The sequence below is a fragment of the Thermobia domestica genome, chromosome 2, assembly GCF_964235325.1.
Source record: "Thermobia domestica chromosome 2, izTheDome1.hap1.1, whole genome shotgun sequence".
NCBI lineage: Eukaryota > Metazoa > Arthropoda > Insecta > Zygentoma > Lepismatidae > Thermobia > Thermobia domestica.
The window spans coordinates 5,543,732-5,557,943 of NC_137455.1; the positions used below are offsets into that span (position 1 = coordinate 5,543,732).

A 14,212-nucleotide genomic window follows, 5' to 3' on the forward strand; every position below is an offset into this window, starting at 1 on the left:
ATTAATACACAGCGTTTCCACAGTTGCCAAATTTTAAAAATCTGTAAATTCTCCTCTCTTAAGTAAAGATAAGGATATTTGTGGCACATGAGGCATCTTCTCTTCACCAAATTATTAATAACCTATATAGGAACACACAACCAATAGGTAGCCTATGTTAATTTGTACAGCTTATATATTCATACTTCTACTACCGCTATATGCAATATAGGTTTCTCCATGTTATTTTGTTTCCTCTATTGTATATTATTTTCAATTTTTGTTTTGAAGTGTTTAACTTTCTTTTTCTTTTTTTACTTAAGTAGTATACTCTTTTTTATGTGATTGAATACTTTTCTTTTGTAATTGTTAATATTTTCTATGTATTGGTGCTTTAAAAAAATGTATGCACGTGGTTAAGTGCTCGGAAAAGGCTGCAGAGCCTTAACTTCGCCACGTAAAAGAAGTCATAAATAAATAAATAAATAAAATAATATATTTAATACAAACATCGAATGATTTAATTAACGCTGTGTTGTGTTGTTCTTGCAGAACAGTTGTTGTGAGTTATTTGCTGCTGCACACCAGCAGTTTCAGCATACAAATCAACATTTCTTGTTCGTTGCTTTCGAATTTAAGTATCCCTTTCCAGCATTACGCCACAAGAGGAATAAAAACTACAGCTGAGGTCAGATCATTGATGAGAAACTACAACGACCTTACGACAGAAAATTTGTTGTTGGTCCCTGGACTGAGTACCGTACGAATTGGTGGTAAGCCAGAGAGACTCAGATTCGATGCTCAGTTTTCATGTTTATAGTTCAAAACTAAGTTAAATTGCACGAAACTTTATCTTAGGTATTACACTGCTTGATGAATTACATTTTTTATCCTTTTCCAGTACGGAACGGGTTCTATTGCTTAATGTAGCGGAGCAACACACGGGGCTACGAGGGCTAACTGTGAGGGCACTAACTTCTGGTGCTGGGATTTCCGGTTTGATCCCAGATTAAGTGAATTTGGGGTCATGAGATCTAGGAGGCTGAGGTAAGCAGGCCAATTAGTCAGGATGGACAGAAGTAGAGACGCTTTCAAAGCCTTAACTAGAAGACCAATCGGAAAACGACCATTAGGAAGACCTAGGCGCAGATGGGAGGACAATATCAAGATGGATCTCGAAGAGACAGGAATACAAAGTAGAAACTGGCTGAGGACAGAAGTCAGTGGAGAGGCGTTGGTGAACTCGGCATTGAACCTAAGAGTTCAATAGCCCGTAGAGTTAGTTAGTTAAGTGAATTTGAGATGAACGACATCATGTCTATGGGGTTTCTTTGGGTTCTCCCGTTATATCCCACATTCTCAATCATCTAATCATTCTATAACCATTCACTTTCATTAATCATCATTTAGCCTGCAGGGCATAATCATGGGACGTCAAATTAAAGTCTTCTTTTTTTTTTCTTTCTTTCTTTCTTCGAGGCAACTGCCTCTTATGCCAATCGAACTTGATACAAAGCGTATACAAAGCAGACATATTACCCACTAGGCGACGAAAGGGTCATGGCCGGCCCTAGACAATGTCCCGCCCCGTGCAATGACATTATTTTCCGGGCCTCCCCTTTCTTCAGAAAGAATAAATCTTAAAAGCTACGATTTTAAGAAGTTACCCCATGAACAATGCAAGGGAGGAAAGGGCACGCACTCGCACACAGAAAGACCTAAACACTACAAATACAATCTCGTTGTGTCTGTTCGTTTTCTTTAAATAATAGTAACTTATGATAGTGAAAGATAAAGCAAACACACCTGCAGAGGAAAGCTGGTAATCCTTTTCATAGAATTCAACATGGAGCACCAATTTTAATACATCAGTTTGCAATTACAACACAACTAGCTCTTTTATCCTTATTTCTTGGTTTATCTTATATCTTTATCTCTTTTATCATATCAAAACTTTGATAGCCAATTAAATGGAACGGGTATTCGCTACTATTCGAGAATTGAGCTCTTGTATCTGACGTCAATCGAGCAATTCATGCTGGGGTTTGTTTGACCATTTGCTTTAGCACTGTCCATGTGACTTTAAACTAAGTCGACCTAAACATGATTTATGAATGCAATATTCATATAAGTTAAAAGGCCACCTTAGTAAATTCAACTGCCATCATTATGAAGTTTCCAACAAGAAATATTTATTTTACAAAATATAGTTATAAGAGATTTTGCCGCCCCTGGAAAGGACAGTCTTGGGTGTCACATTCTCTCTTAAAATGATAAGAGATATTAGACGTCAAAAGGAAATAACTCGTCACTCATTTATCATGTAATATGGTAGGAAATTAATTTGGAGTTTCTACAATGTGCTTAACAGTACACAGGGGTGATCAATTCCTGCCCAAGTCATATATTTCACCTACACTGATCTTGGTGAAGGCTTTGACTCCTAGATTATACATCTCGTTCTGTCTCTTCCTTTTGTATTTATATATTTAGGTGCTTACACGCGTAAACAAACTATAGCACGACGTAAAACAATGATAAAGTGTTATGCAATCAGATAAGAATCCACTGATTAGCGAAGAACAATTTCTCAACTTGAAACAAAACCGCAAATTCATAGATTATAGTAGGAAATTTAGGACGTTCTTTTTATTTATTTATTTTTTCATTGCATAGGCGAGAAAAACACTGAAATTTAACCGAACTTTATAAATAGGGAGCACGGTAACTCTGTGGAAGAGCGCTCACCTTTGGTTAGAGAAATCGGTGGCACAATCCTAGGTCAGGAAAGTTTGTGGTGGACAACACTGCGTTCATATGTTTACACACCCTTTCATTCTAGCAATTCGTTTATAATCATTCACTTGAATTAATTACACGTCCACGTTAGCCTAAGAAGCATAAGCTATACGTGGGACGTAAACTTGAAACTTGATTTAACTCCATCCTGTAACTCTGTAACCAAAACAAGATAAAAAACTAATGGCAGTCAATAAAGACGTCACAATTTCTTCTGGTAACCCCTCTTCTCAAAAAAGATTAATCTTAATCTCCCTGTGTTTTCCACTAATACGAAGCAATTGCATTCAATCTCCCTTTCTTCTGACTACGTAAGCCCTTCGATATATTTTTCCTAAAGCCTTAAAGAGAGAAGGGGGTCAGCACTGAGACGTCAGCCATTTGTAACAAACATTACATCGCTAACGATCGAAATCAGGGATGGCATCTGATATCTTCCCTGAATTCGAAGCCGGTACTGTGACTTACAGTGAGTCATTGTAAACGTAATGAGCGTATACCCACCGTCGCTAACGTGTGTGCTCCATACGGACACACAAATTCAGCACCATTCGAGCTCACCTGCTGCGCTTCTGTCGTAACTTGGTTATGTTCTATTAGTGCTCTTTACTTGCCATCTAGCACAAGTTAGTTCGTGTTTTATGCACTGTAGTTTTTATGCCACGCTGTATTTATACTCATGACTACCTACATCACAGATAAAAATAACGGACTGTAATCACTACCAAGTGAGCCAGAGTTACTACCAGGTGATTTGGGGGAGAAACTAATCGAAATCAGACTTTATTCTAAAATCTGAAAACAAAACGTTGTTGCAATGCAGAATTTCTTCGTTCCGGTTTGTCTTGTATTATATCTTCAAGCTTTAAGTGTTATGATACGGTATCTAAGCTCAGCTCTAGTATCAAAATATGAATTTTACGTCACGAAATAAAGCATACTGTACTAGCTTCATATATATTTTGAACATCAAAAGTCTTGAAACTGAAATATGACGCAATATAATTATTTTTATTCTCTGCCCTCTCTGTTAATGTGAACGGTTGAAGTTAGTAACAATTACAAGACAATACAAGTTTCAAATGAACAAAACAGAATCACAAACATACGTTATATTTCAGCTATAAGTAAATTCCTTTACTTGGTCATAGAGTGCAAGGAACATATTTTAACATTATAATCGAAAATGCTGAGCTAACATGACTAAAACTCGTCAAAACATCTGGATATTTCGGAAAACTGAGGATCTTGTCGGAGATATTCATACCGTCTGAGGAGTTTTGGTAGTCATAATACGTCTCAGGACAATAATTTTGATTATAACCTAAATACGGCTATAACTTCCTTTACGTTTGAGGAAAATGATTTATCAGCTGAAGGCCCTTTGGTATTAAAGGAAATACGAACGCCGATGGCTCTCTACAAATCTAGAAACATAAACATGTTGGTTGTTTTTGGTTTAGCACCGTAGATCTGCAGCTTCACCGAGAATCAAACCCGGGTCTCCCACGCCGAACTCGCGTATTTTAACCACATAGCCACAAAGGAAGATTGTTGTAAGTTTTCTACTATTAATTAAGACTGCAGTGCAAATAGTTGCCAGGTAGGGAAGGTTCTAGAACACAGATCCCTCAACATAGGTAAGTAGGTAGGTTAATTCCTTTCTGTACCGAAGTTTAATATTCAATTCATATAGTATCGCCAAGCGAATGTTACCAAGTGAAGGCGTGTTACAGCCCCGCAGGCCACTTGTTTTCTGACTTAATTACAGCTAAATGAGAAAGGGATCTGCGTTCTAGAACCTTGCCTATCTGGTACGGTAGCGTGGTCACAGTATTACGAGTCATAATATGAAATTACAGACTACAGTGATAATGATTCCTACATTGAATTTTGAAAAACTAAGTACACACACCACAACATACCATTGTAGTTTATTCAAAAACGTCATAATTCACTCTTTGAGTTGAATAACATTATTTTTCAGTTATTACTACATGCAGCTCCGAATTAAATCCTTGAGCTTTCTGGTGGACAAATACCGTGTGCGTGGGTCTCTTGGGGGTTCTCCCATTTTCTTTACCTTCCTTCATTTTACAATTTAGCTCATCATTATTAGCATAGTCTCCCTTGGCCTTGGAGCAAAATCCTGAGATATTAAACTAAAAAAATAAATCATTTATCATCGAAACATTTTACGGTTTGCATAGTAATATAAACATAACGCTATAAAATATGCTACGAAGTTTTTTAATTATTTTTTTAATGAAAAGTAAACCGTAAACCAAAGTAGGGTTGTTTTTTAGTTGATAGAGGCCAAATTAAACCTAACCTAAGATCAATAAAATAAGCAAAATTGTACCGTTTCTCGATCGAAAAAAAAAAGCTGCCCCTCTCAACTAAACATTGGCCCTAGGGTTTCTTGTAGGTATAGGCCTACTTTAGATATTGATCAGAAAAAAAATCTTGAACTTGTCTCTTTGATTAGGTTTAGTTTTGTATCACTCGCCATTAGCGTTAGCATATCTATATTAGTACATCAGTAACGTACGTAGGAAATTATTTCGGGAGGGGTTCAAAGATTTTTGAGGTTCCAAATTCCATACGACGATAAATTATTTTAAAATTTGTAAGATCAGTCATAAAACTAGACGAAATTTACGGTAAGGTCGAGATTTCGGGAGGTTCAGACACCCTACACTTACACCCTGCGTACGTCCTTGCCAGTAAGCTACTAACAGATACTAATCGAACATGGAACCCCCATAAAATAAACTTGCAACAAAGTTTTCTGTAACAAGCTCAAAAACATAATTAAACGTTACTAACACTGTATCCATTAATGAAGCTTAAATATTGTTTTTCCTATTGTGTTATCGAAAAAAAAAAATATTTTCTAGATGTATTTCAGAAAAATAAAACTCCTACTTAGTTCTTATGTCGTATTTCATGTTTCAGCTATTTATTTTATCTTTAGAATTACAGAATTTATACAACTAGCCTATATCGCGAATTTCAAGTTTGAATCTCAAATATTTTGTTTTCCCAAACTTCTTTTATCAATGCTTCTCTATTTTACACATCTAGACCATTTACTACACTAGTAATGCAAGGATGGATAGGAGCAACGCACAATTCGTGATTATAGATGTTACACTAGCGTTAAGACACCTCTAGGTAACCAAAAATACACCTGCGCTAGAACACTCTTTGGAAAACACCTCTAAAGCAGACGCACCCATAAAAAGACAGGATAATCTTTTACTAACAACAACATACAAATATACTCCTTCAATTTATAAAAGATAACAGAAACATCAAATCAGAAAGCAATGGTAATATTTTTGAAGATCGCTTGAGGCAGTAACGCTATGTTTATGTTTACGCGTTTACGGACAAAACTACGCTGAAGAGATATCAAATAACCTTACCTAAGATAAATTCCCATTGTTCACATCCAAGGGATCTTTCCGGTACAACTTCAAGTTCTAACATGTCTTTTACATAAACTACGTCGTTAGAAGTTCATATGTTCAACAGTACACCACAAATGCACCTAAAATGTAAACTACCGTTTGCCCTTATACGCAATTCTTTGTCTGCTATACTTTCACGCCATCTTGCTGTTTCCCAGCTGTCAAGTTTACTAATGACGTAAGAACAGCTGGTGAGTATGAGAAATTCACGATGAAAAATCAAATTTGTTAGAAGTGTTTGTATTTTAAAAAGACAAGGGGTACAATTTGTAGAGTTACAAACAGTAGAATTATTTGATATGCTTTAAATTGCACAACTTTTAAGAGAAGTACAATTCAGTCCACAATGATGGAAAGTGTGCTGCTTGTTCAATAGCTATAAAATAAAAAAATAACAATACGTTATCTGTACAACAAAGAAATTAGCAGGTATCTTCAGCTGGTAGTGTGAGTTTCGCAATGCGTACTGCGTAATATCAATTTCTATGATGCTCAACAGAAGACAGCGTCTGCAATATGCATTCTCTCATACATGGCAACAGGGCGGAATAGATCAGGTGATTCACCCCGTTCGTATTCTTTGAAATCTCATTTGCACCAAGCGTCCACTTACACGTAAGCATGCAAAAAAAAAAAAAAAAAAAAAAAGCACAGAAAGTTTGTTTTGAAAACCAAACGTTATAATGATGTAATTTAATTTGTAGTTTTAAAAAAATAAAGAAATATAATTATGCAAATAGGTCTGTTTACTGTATTTAAAAATTAATTTATTAAGTAACTAGCGGAAATGAGATGAAATATTTTTTTTTTTTCATTTTAGAGTCCCACAATTGTGTCTTTTAGCTAAGAGAGACGATGATTAAAGCAAGTGAATGATTATGGAAGAATTGGTGGAATGAGAAAGTGGAAGGAAACGCGAGTAACCCGAAGAAACACACTGACACAATATTGCTCACCACAAACTCACTTGGCCGTGGATCGAAGCAGGGATCCGACGCACTGGAGGTAAGGGCTCTACCACTGAGCCACCATGCCCCTAGGTAACTAGCGGAAGATTGCTATAACTATTTTTTTTCTAATCTGATTTTTTTTTTTTTTAATCTTTAGCAGTGGTGCGTTTCCTTTTCTTTTCTTGTAAGATATACGAATGAAATGAAACAAAATCTTTAGCGTCCTTTAATTATGCCCTTTAGGCCAAAGAGTTGAATGATTTTGAATTCAACGTCCCATTCTGCAGTAAGGCTATATGAGACGGGACCTACTGATTAACATGGAATCCGGACCACATGAGCTTCCCACCGGGAATCGAACCCGGGTTTCCCACGAGAAAGGCATGTACCGGTACGCTAACCGCTTAGCTACGAAGGAGCTCCCTTTAAGTGAAAGACAAATGTTTGGTGAAGAGGAATGAATGGTTATGAAAGAATTGGTGGAATGGTAATGTGGGAGAAAACGAAAACCCAAAACGACCTACGAACACGATGTTGTCTATCACGAACTCACATGTCCTGTGATTGAACCAGAGACCCCTTGTAGTAGATGTGAACATTCTATCACTGAACCGTTGTACTAGTCAGATAACAAATTTGCCAATGGTATAACAACATGACAAAAATAGCAAAAAAATTCTGTTCGAGGCTCTTGCTCATTTTTTTTTTTCCTTTTTTTAAAAATTGTGTAATTTCAAATATTCTAAACAGGGTTTTTCTAGCAAGAATTTAGCATTTACTGCTCCTGTTATCCAAGGATGATATAATATATTATAAAATCCTTGCTGTTATCACACACACTCTCATTTACCTTGTAGAATATGAGAATTCAGTGCTTCACTATACCTCTGGTAATGATTTGAAATGAGAATTATAAAATTACTTCAAAACCTAGACACGCTAATTGTCATGCTAATTCATGAAGTTAAATCGAGAGCTCATGAGTTAAGATGGAATTAGGAAACTTGTATTAAGACAAACGCCAGTGGCGTATCTAGAAGGTAAAAACTTGGGGGTGCAGCCACAATCGAGACAAACTTACGTATATAATGAGTTTACAATTTTCCATGGGTACTCTAGAAGCTTCCAACTTAACTCTCTCCCGATGGATATTATGACTAGGTTGAACGTTGACATTGTGGACTTCAAATATTGTTTGCACATTGCATATCAGAAAACCTGCAAATGAAACTATAATGTTTCGAAAAAAATCTCATAAAGAATATAAGGCAACGCTTACCTCAAACCTTCAAAAATATATAAAAAAGTTTCAATTATTTTTGTGACAAAAAACTGGCCTAAGCTCCCCGGCCCCGTGCTAGGTCCGCCACTGAAAAGCGCTATACCACAATCCTATTCTCTCTTTGGGCTTCGTTATGTACTAGTCTTCGCAAATTTTACAATTCCAACGCAAAGCAAAAAGTGTAACAATCGTAAACTAACACGTAAAGAGGTCCTTTATGTTGACTTAAATACAAAATTGGTTTGAAAAGAGCAAAGTAGTCTCTTAAAATGTTTGAAATGCTACAGGAAGTTTTTTTTTTCTTTGATAATACTTCATTCTATCTACAGTGATATAGACAAAACAATCCGTCTTTTCTCTCTCTCTCTCTCTCTTAGTTGTAGCAGTTACTGTGTATGCAGTCTGAAAATGTTAGTTGTATAATCTTAGTTTTATGCATCCGTTGCAAATCTTATAAACACATTTTCGTTGCTGCATAATATAGTATAGCAAGGGACGATTCACAGTTGCCAAATAATATACCGAATACGTTTAAAATTTAATGCAATCTGTAAGTTATTTCAACCTTGTTTCTCGTTTCTGACGTGCAAGGAGTGCGCATATTGAATGCATCCGTTTTCTTCTATGACAACTATAGTACGTACGTATATGAAAGTTCAAGTTCAAAGACACCATAAACAGATAAAGAAAGAGTCTTGAACTATATAAAGCAGCTACTGATAAACATTTTAGTTCTAGTTTCGTCAGATAATTGTTTTTCTTGCTCTAGTTGTCGTAACTATCTCATAACTATTTTTTTGTCTTTGTATTCTTTTGTCGTTAAGGAGAATAAGATCGATATAAAACTGCGTAGTAATCAGTTGCAGGTAATAATAACAACAAAGTACTCATATAATCCTTTGTAAGCTCTGTGATGCTAATCTTAATACGGTAATCATCAAGTTCAAATGATCGTACGCAATAACTTAGAAAGCAGTAAACATGTATTTTTCGTTGATAAAGAACCTTTGGATATTTTTATGAATAGTTTAAATAAATATTAGATTAAATCTATTCTCAACTTGTTTCAAACTTAGTCTACATTAAAACGCTACAGCATAGTTAGAAGGATATATAAAAAAGTTCTTGCAATCACCTAGAAAAAATCCATATGGAGAACTCTGACACCATGGTGCTATTAGTACTTCTCTACGTAGTCTCTGTGCCTAGCGATTAGGGATGGCCACATTTTTTTCGAAAAATACTTTTTCGAAAAATTGACTTTTCGAAAACGAAAAATTTTTCGAAAAACGAAAAACGATTTTTTTAAAAAAATTCGAAAAACGAATTTTTTTCGAAAATCGAAAAATTTTTCTGAAAAACGAAAAACGAAAAATTTTTCGAAAAAGCGAAAAACGAAAAAACGAAAAATGAAATTTCCGAAAATCGAAAAACAGATTTTTCGAAAAAAGGCCATCCCTACTAGCGATACATTTTTGCCAGCGGATCTTCATCTTCCATCAGCCCGTTTTGTAGAAGTCTGGAGTTTGGCTTTGAAATCAAAGTTCAACCTCAGAAGTGACGTCATCCCTACTGTCAAAATGGCGTCCTCTGAATGGACGCTTCATTTCTGGAAAGAGTCACTTGGTGCTAAGTCCGGTGAGTGTGGGGGGGTGGGACAATTCCACTGCCATCATCATATCCTGCATAGGTGGAATGAGCTGGTGCATTGTCTGGCAACAGCAGCACCACTTTTGTGACCAATCTACGATGTTTCTTCTTCAGTTTTTTTCGTAACTTAGACAAGAGATGGGAATAATAGGTACTAATACTAGTTTGACCCTGTGGTATAAAATCTGTCATGATGACTCCTTCACAGTCTCAGAAAACGGAAAGGGAGCGCGGTGGCTCAGTGGTAGAGCTTCACCTCCGGTGCTTGGGATCCCTGGTTCGATTCCAGCTCGCGCCGTGTGGACTTTGTGGTGGACAAACACCGTGCTCGTGGGTTTTCTCGGGGTTCTCTCATTTCCTCCCACTTTCTTCATTCCACCATTTCACTCATCTCTCATCATCACCGTCTCCTTTAACCTAACCGGCATAAACCTGGGACGGAAATCTTTAAAAATTTCTTTTCATTTTTTTTTTTTTTTTCAGAAAACGGAAAGCATCGTCTTGGTGGTAGACTTCTGCATACATGCCTTTCTAAAAGAGTGGGAGAGTCCTTTATTTCTGGACCATAAAGATAAAACCAACTTTCATTTATCGTCATAAGTCTGCCGAAAAAGTCATCTTCATCCATCTCACAGCAATGCAACATATATCTTATCTCGCGATTTCTTTTCTGGAAAGGTGTGAGTAGTCATGGCACCCGCCGTGCTGACACTTTCTGAAGATGCATGGTGCTTGGGGTCCTGGGTTCAAACCCTGCTCCCGCCAAGTGAACTTTGTGGTGGACAAACACCGTGTGCGTGGGTTTTCTCGGTGTTCTCCCGTTTCCTCCCACTTTCTTCATTCCACCATTGCATTCATCTCTCATCATCACCGTCTCATTTAGCCTAACCGGCATAACCGTGGGACGTAAAACTCAAAAATTTCATTTCATTTTCATTTACTTTCTGAAGATGCAGTTGAATGTGAATAATATTCCAAGGAGACCCGTAACCAGGGTGCGAATTACCGGGGGGGATGAGGGGGATTTTCCCCCTCAATCACATTTTGTTCCCCCCCAAAGAAAAAATGAAATGAAATCTTTAAGTTTAACGTCCCACGGTTATGCCGGTTAGGCTAAAGGAGACGGTGATAATGAGAAATGAGTGAAATGGTGGAATGAAGAAAGTGGGAGGAAACGGGAGAACCCCGAGAAAACCCACGCACACGGTGTTTGTCCACCACAAAGTTCACTTGGCGGGGGCTGGGATCGAACCCGGGACCCCAAGCACCAGAGGTGACCCCCAAAGAAGTCAGCTGAAGTATCCCCACCGGGGATGCTCGCTTTCCCCCTCAAACTATGCTTAGTATAACTCCAAATTTCACTGATTTTTGTTATTTCTTGTAAATTTAATCTTCTAGCTGTATTTCGAAATGATCGATGTAAACTGTTCAGTTTTGGTCATTTCTACTTACCACCTAATTACCCACTATTTTCAACGTTGTTTAGTTGAACTATATTATTATGACTACGGTTGTTACTTGCAACTGTACCTTCGTACCCTTCAGTTCGTCATCGTTTGTGAATTTGAATGTACTAATTGCGTATAACAAAGCCACATATAGATTTATAAATGTTCTTAGCGGTTGGCCAAGAAGAAGTAAACAAATAGCTTCTTCTACCATACTTGGCGAAGTTCGGATATGTCATATTCATCCTCTATATTTGTATCGATTATCATCTTATTTAAATTTTTGTTATAACATGTTATTTCATTTTCCAGTGTACTCTTTGTTAGCACATGGTCTTCATTCCCTAGTAGGTTGTGTGTATGCAACTCAAAAGTTGCATTTAATTTGTGATAATTAGCATAGTAATCACTGCCTTTTACAGTTTACGGAAATGAACTTTTGAAACTGTACTCAAAGTCTGAGATATAGGTATTCTCACGTAAGTACAGTGAAACCTCTACTAACGGACACCTCTATAAAGCGGACACCTCTCATAACGGACAAATTTTGTAATCCCCAAACACTGTTGTAGGAAAACGCATATTGGCAAACCTCTCTAAAGCGGACACTCTCTAGTACGGACACGGACAGTCTTTACTGTCTTTTATAGGTATTATTTACCTCCATATTACGGACACTTTCTCTGCAAACAAGTTGAAAATTATAGTATAAATACATTTTTTGTAATCCATACATGTGTCAGCAATGAAGGACATGAGAGCGTGACAACATTTTACCTCCTCAACTGTCTGCTCAGCAACCCAGAGGAAAGGTCTCCGTTTAACAACACTCTCATGTCCTTTGCTTGCATTTCACTGTCACAAAACCTGTTTTAGACATAAAAGTGATTGACAGTTGCCACCGTTTGGGATGACAAGTCATTTTACTGTCCCGCTGGAATCTCTAACCAAGCAGAAGAGAAGTTTGGTATTTTTTGACCGCGGTAGGCATATTGTCTCAAAAAAAAAAAAAAAGTCATTACTGGACTGCAAGTGACTTACCAATTAAAGCAACATACCGAAAACATAGTAAGTAGCGATAAGTGTAAAATACAGAGAACTATAACATCTTATTTCCATGTTCTGCCTCGAACATAGAGTATTGGATGGCGCAATATAATGCAGGTACAGTAACGTTTGGTAATATTCATAAATACATGATTCATGCAAAAGTATTTTTTTCTAATTGCATAGTACTTTGTACTAATTTACGTAAGAAGATATTGAAACCTCTCTAAGGCGGACACCCCTCTATAGCGGACAATTTTTGATTCCCCACGGCTGTCCGCTGTATATGTTAACGTACACGCTCGGGGATACGCTCCTAGTGAGCAGACATGTTAATGAAGGTGGTTTTTAGGTGAATAAGCGAATAATTCAAGATTTGTTTCAGCATTTGTTGATGCGACTGGTTCTCCATGTCATTGTCCGTGTCTGTATAAGCATTTCAACTGGAGCGGTTTTTTTTTTTTAAGTTAACCCTTCATTTTTCCATCTTTTCGCTGTACAGTTTGCTGCCCACGCTAATAATGTTGTCTGAAAAAACTTGAGTGTAATGTTTTACTTTATTTGAATAACGTAGCCCATAGTGAATCAACTCATCTGCAACCTAACAGTAAAGTAATTTTTAAGTGTTGACTTTCTGTGCCCCATCACGGAATCGATATTTGGAGAAAAAAGTCGTGATGAGCACAGCTTTAGCGGGAAGTAGAAGCACAAGCTCGAAATATGAATTGAGATATTTTAAATATTTGGCCTTCGATTTGACCTTGATGTAAGAAATCGGGACCAGCAACAATCCATTTCTTATTTGACAGGCTAATATATAGATTTTCTTTAAAAAATATATTTATATATCCGGTTTAACTGATAATTTTAGTGGTTTTCACCAGACTGAAGTAGGTTTCTTTTCGCAACCTGTATATAATAACTAACGCACAGTGGAAGCTTTCAATATGAGTGGAAAAATTAACATATGCTTGTGATCATGGCTATCGCTCGAGCCGAATTATTAACTAAATAAACTTTAGAGAGCTACGGGGACAAGAGTGAGTACAACATTAAAACACGTTCAGAAAGGTTTAGTGGGGTGTGTGTATGTCAGAAAATATATATGTGCATAGTCATTGTCGGTAGATTTATTAAATTAATAAATCTCTTATTTATTACAGATGTCACACACACACATACACACACACACACATATATATATATATATATATATATATATATATATATATATATATATATATATAAAAGGCATTTATTGTGTCATTTTGAAATTTGAACCTTCAGACCATGTCCTTTGGTCTAATTTTATCCCCCCCAATATAGATTATCTAATTCGCACACTGCCCGTAACTCATACCTATTGCACACAAAACACTTTCAGTAGTTATCCTCCCGTCTTCCATTATGATCTCAACTTTCTCCGTCAAGGTAATATCATCAGTGAAAGATGGTCTTCCATATCTAGAGGCATCCGCGGCGATCATGTATCCAATTTGTCGTTTCCACTTGGATAGCATCTCATAGGATGGGCTTTCATCTCCATACACTTCTTTCATCTTTTCATGGATCTGCTTCGCT

The 14,212-nt window shown here is 36.8% G+C and overlaps 1 protein-coding gene across 1 annotated transcript in view; it reads right to left on the bottom strand.

Annotated features, from left to right (window-relative positions):
• The window catches only part of LOC145669910 (PHAF1 protein CG7083), a 135,024-nt gene extending 128,545 nt beyond the window's left edge, over positions 1-6,479 (bottom strand). Inside the window, exon 1 of the mRNA XM_081738257.1 lies at positions 6,210-6,479. Within this exon, the coding sequence (XP_081594383.1) occupies positions 6,210-6,273 (64 nt within the window). The 5' untranslated portion in view covers positions 6,274-6,479. The remainder of the gene's footprint in view (positions 1-6,209) is intronic.
• Positions 6,480-14,212: the final 7,733 nt, after the last annotated feature.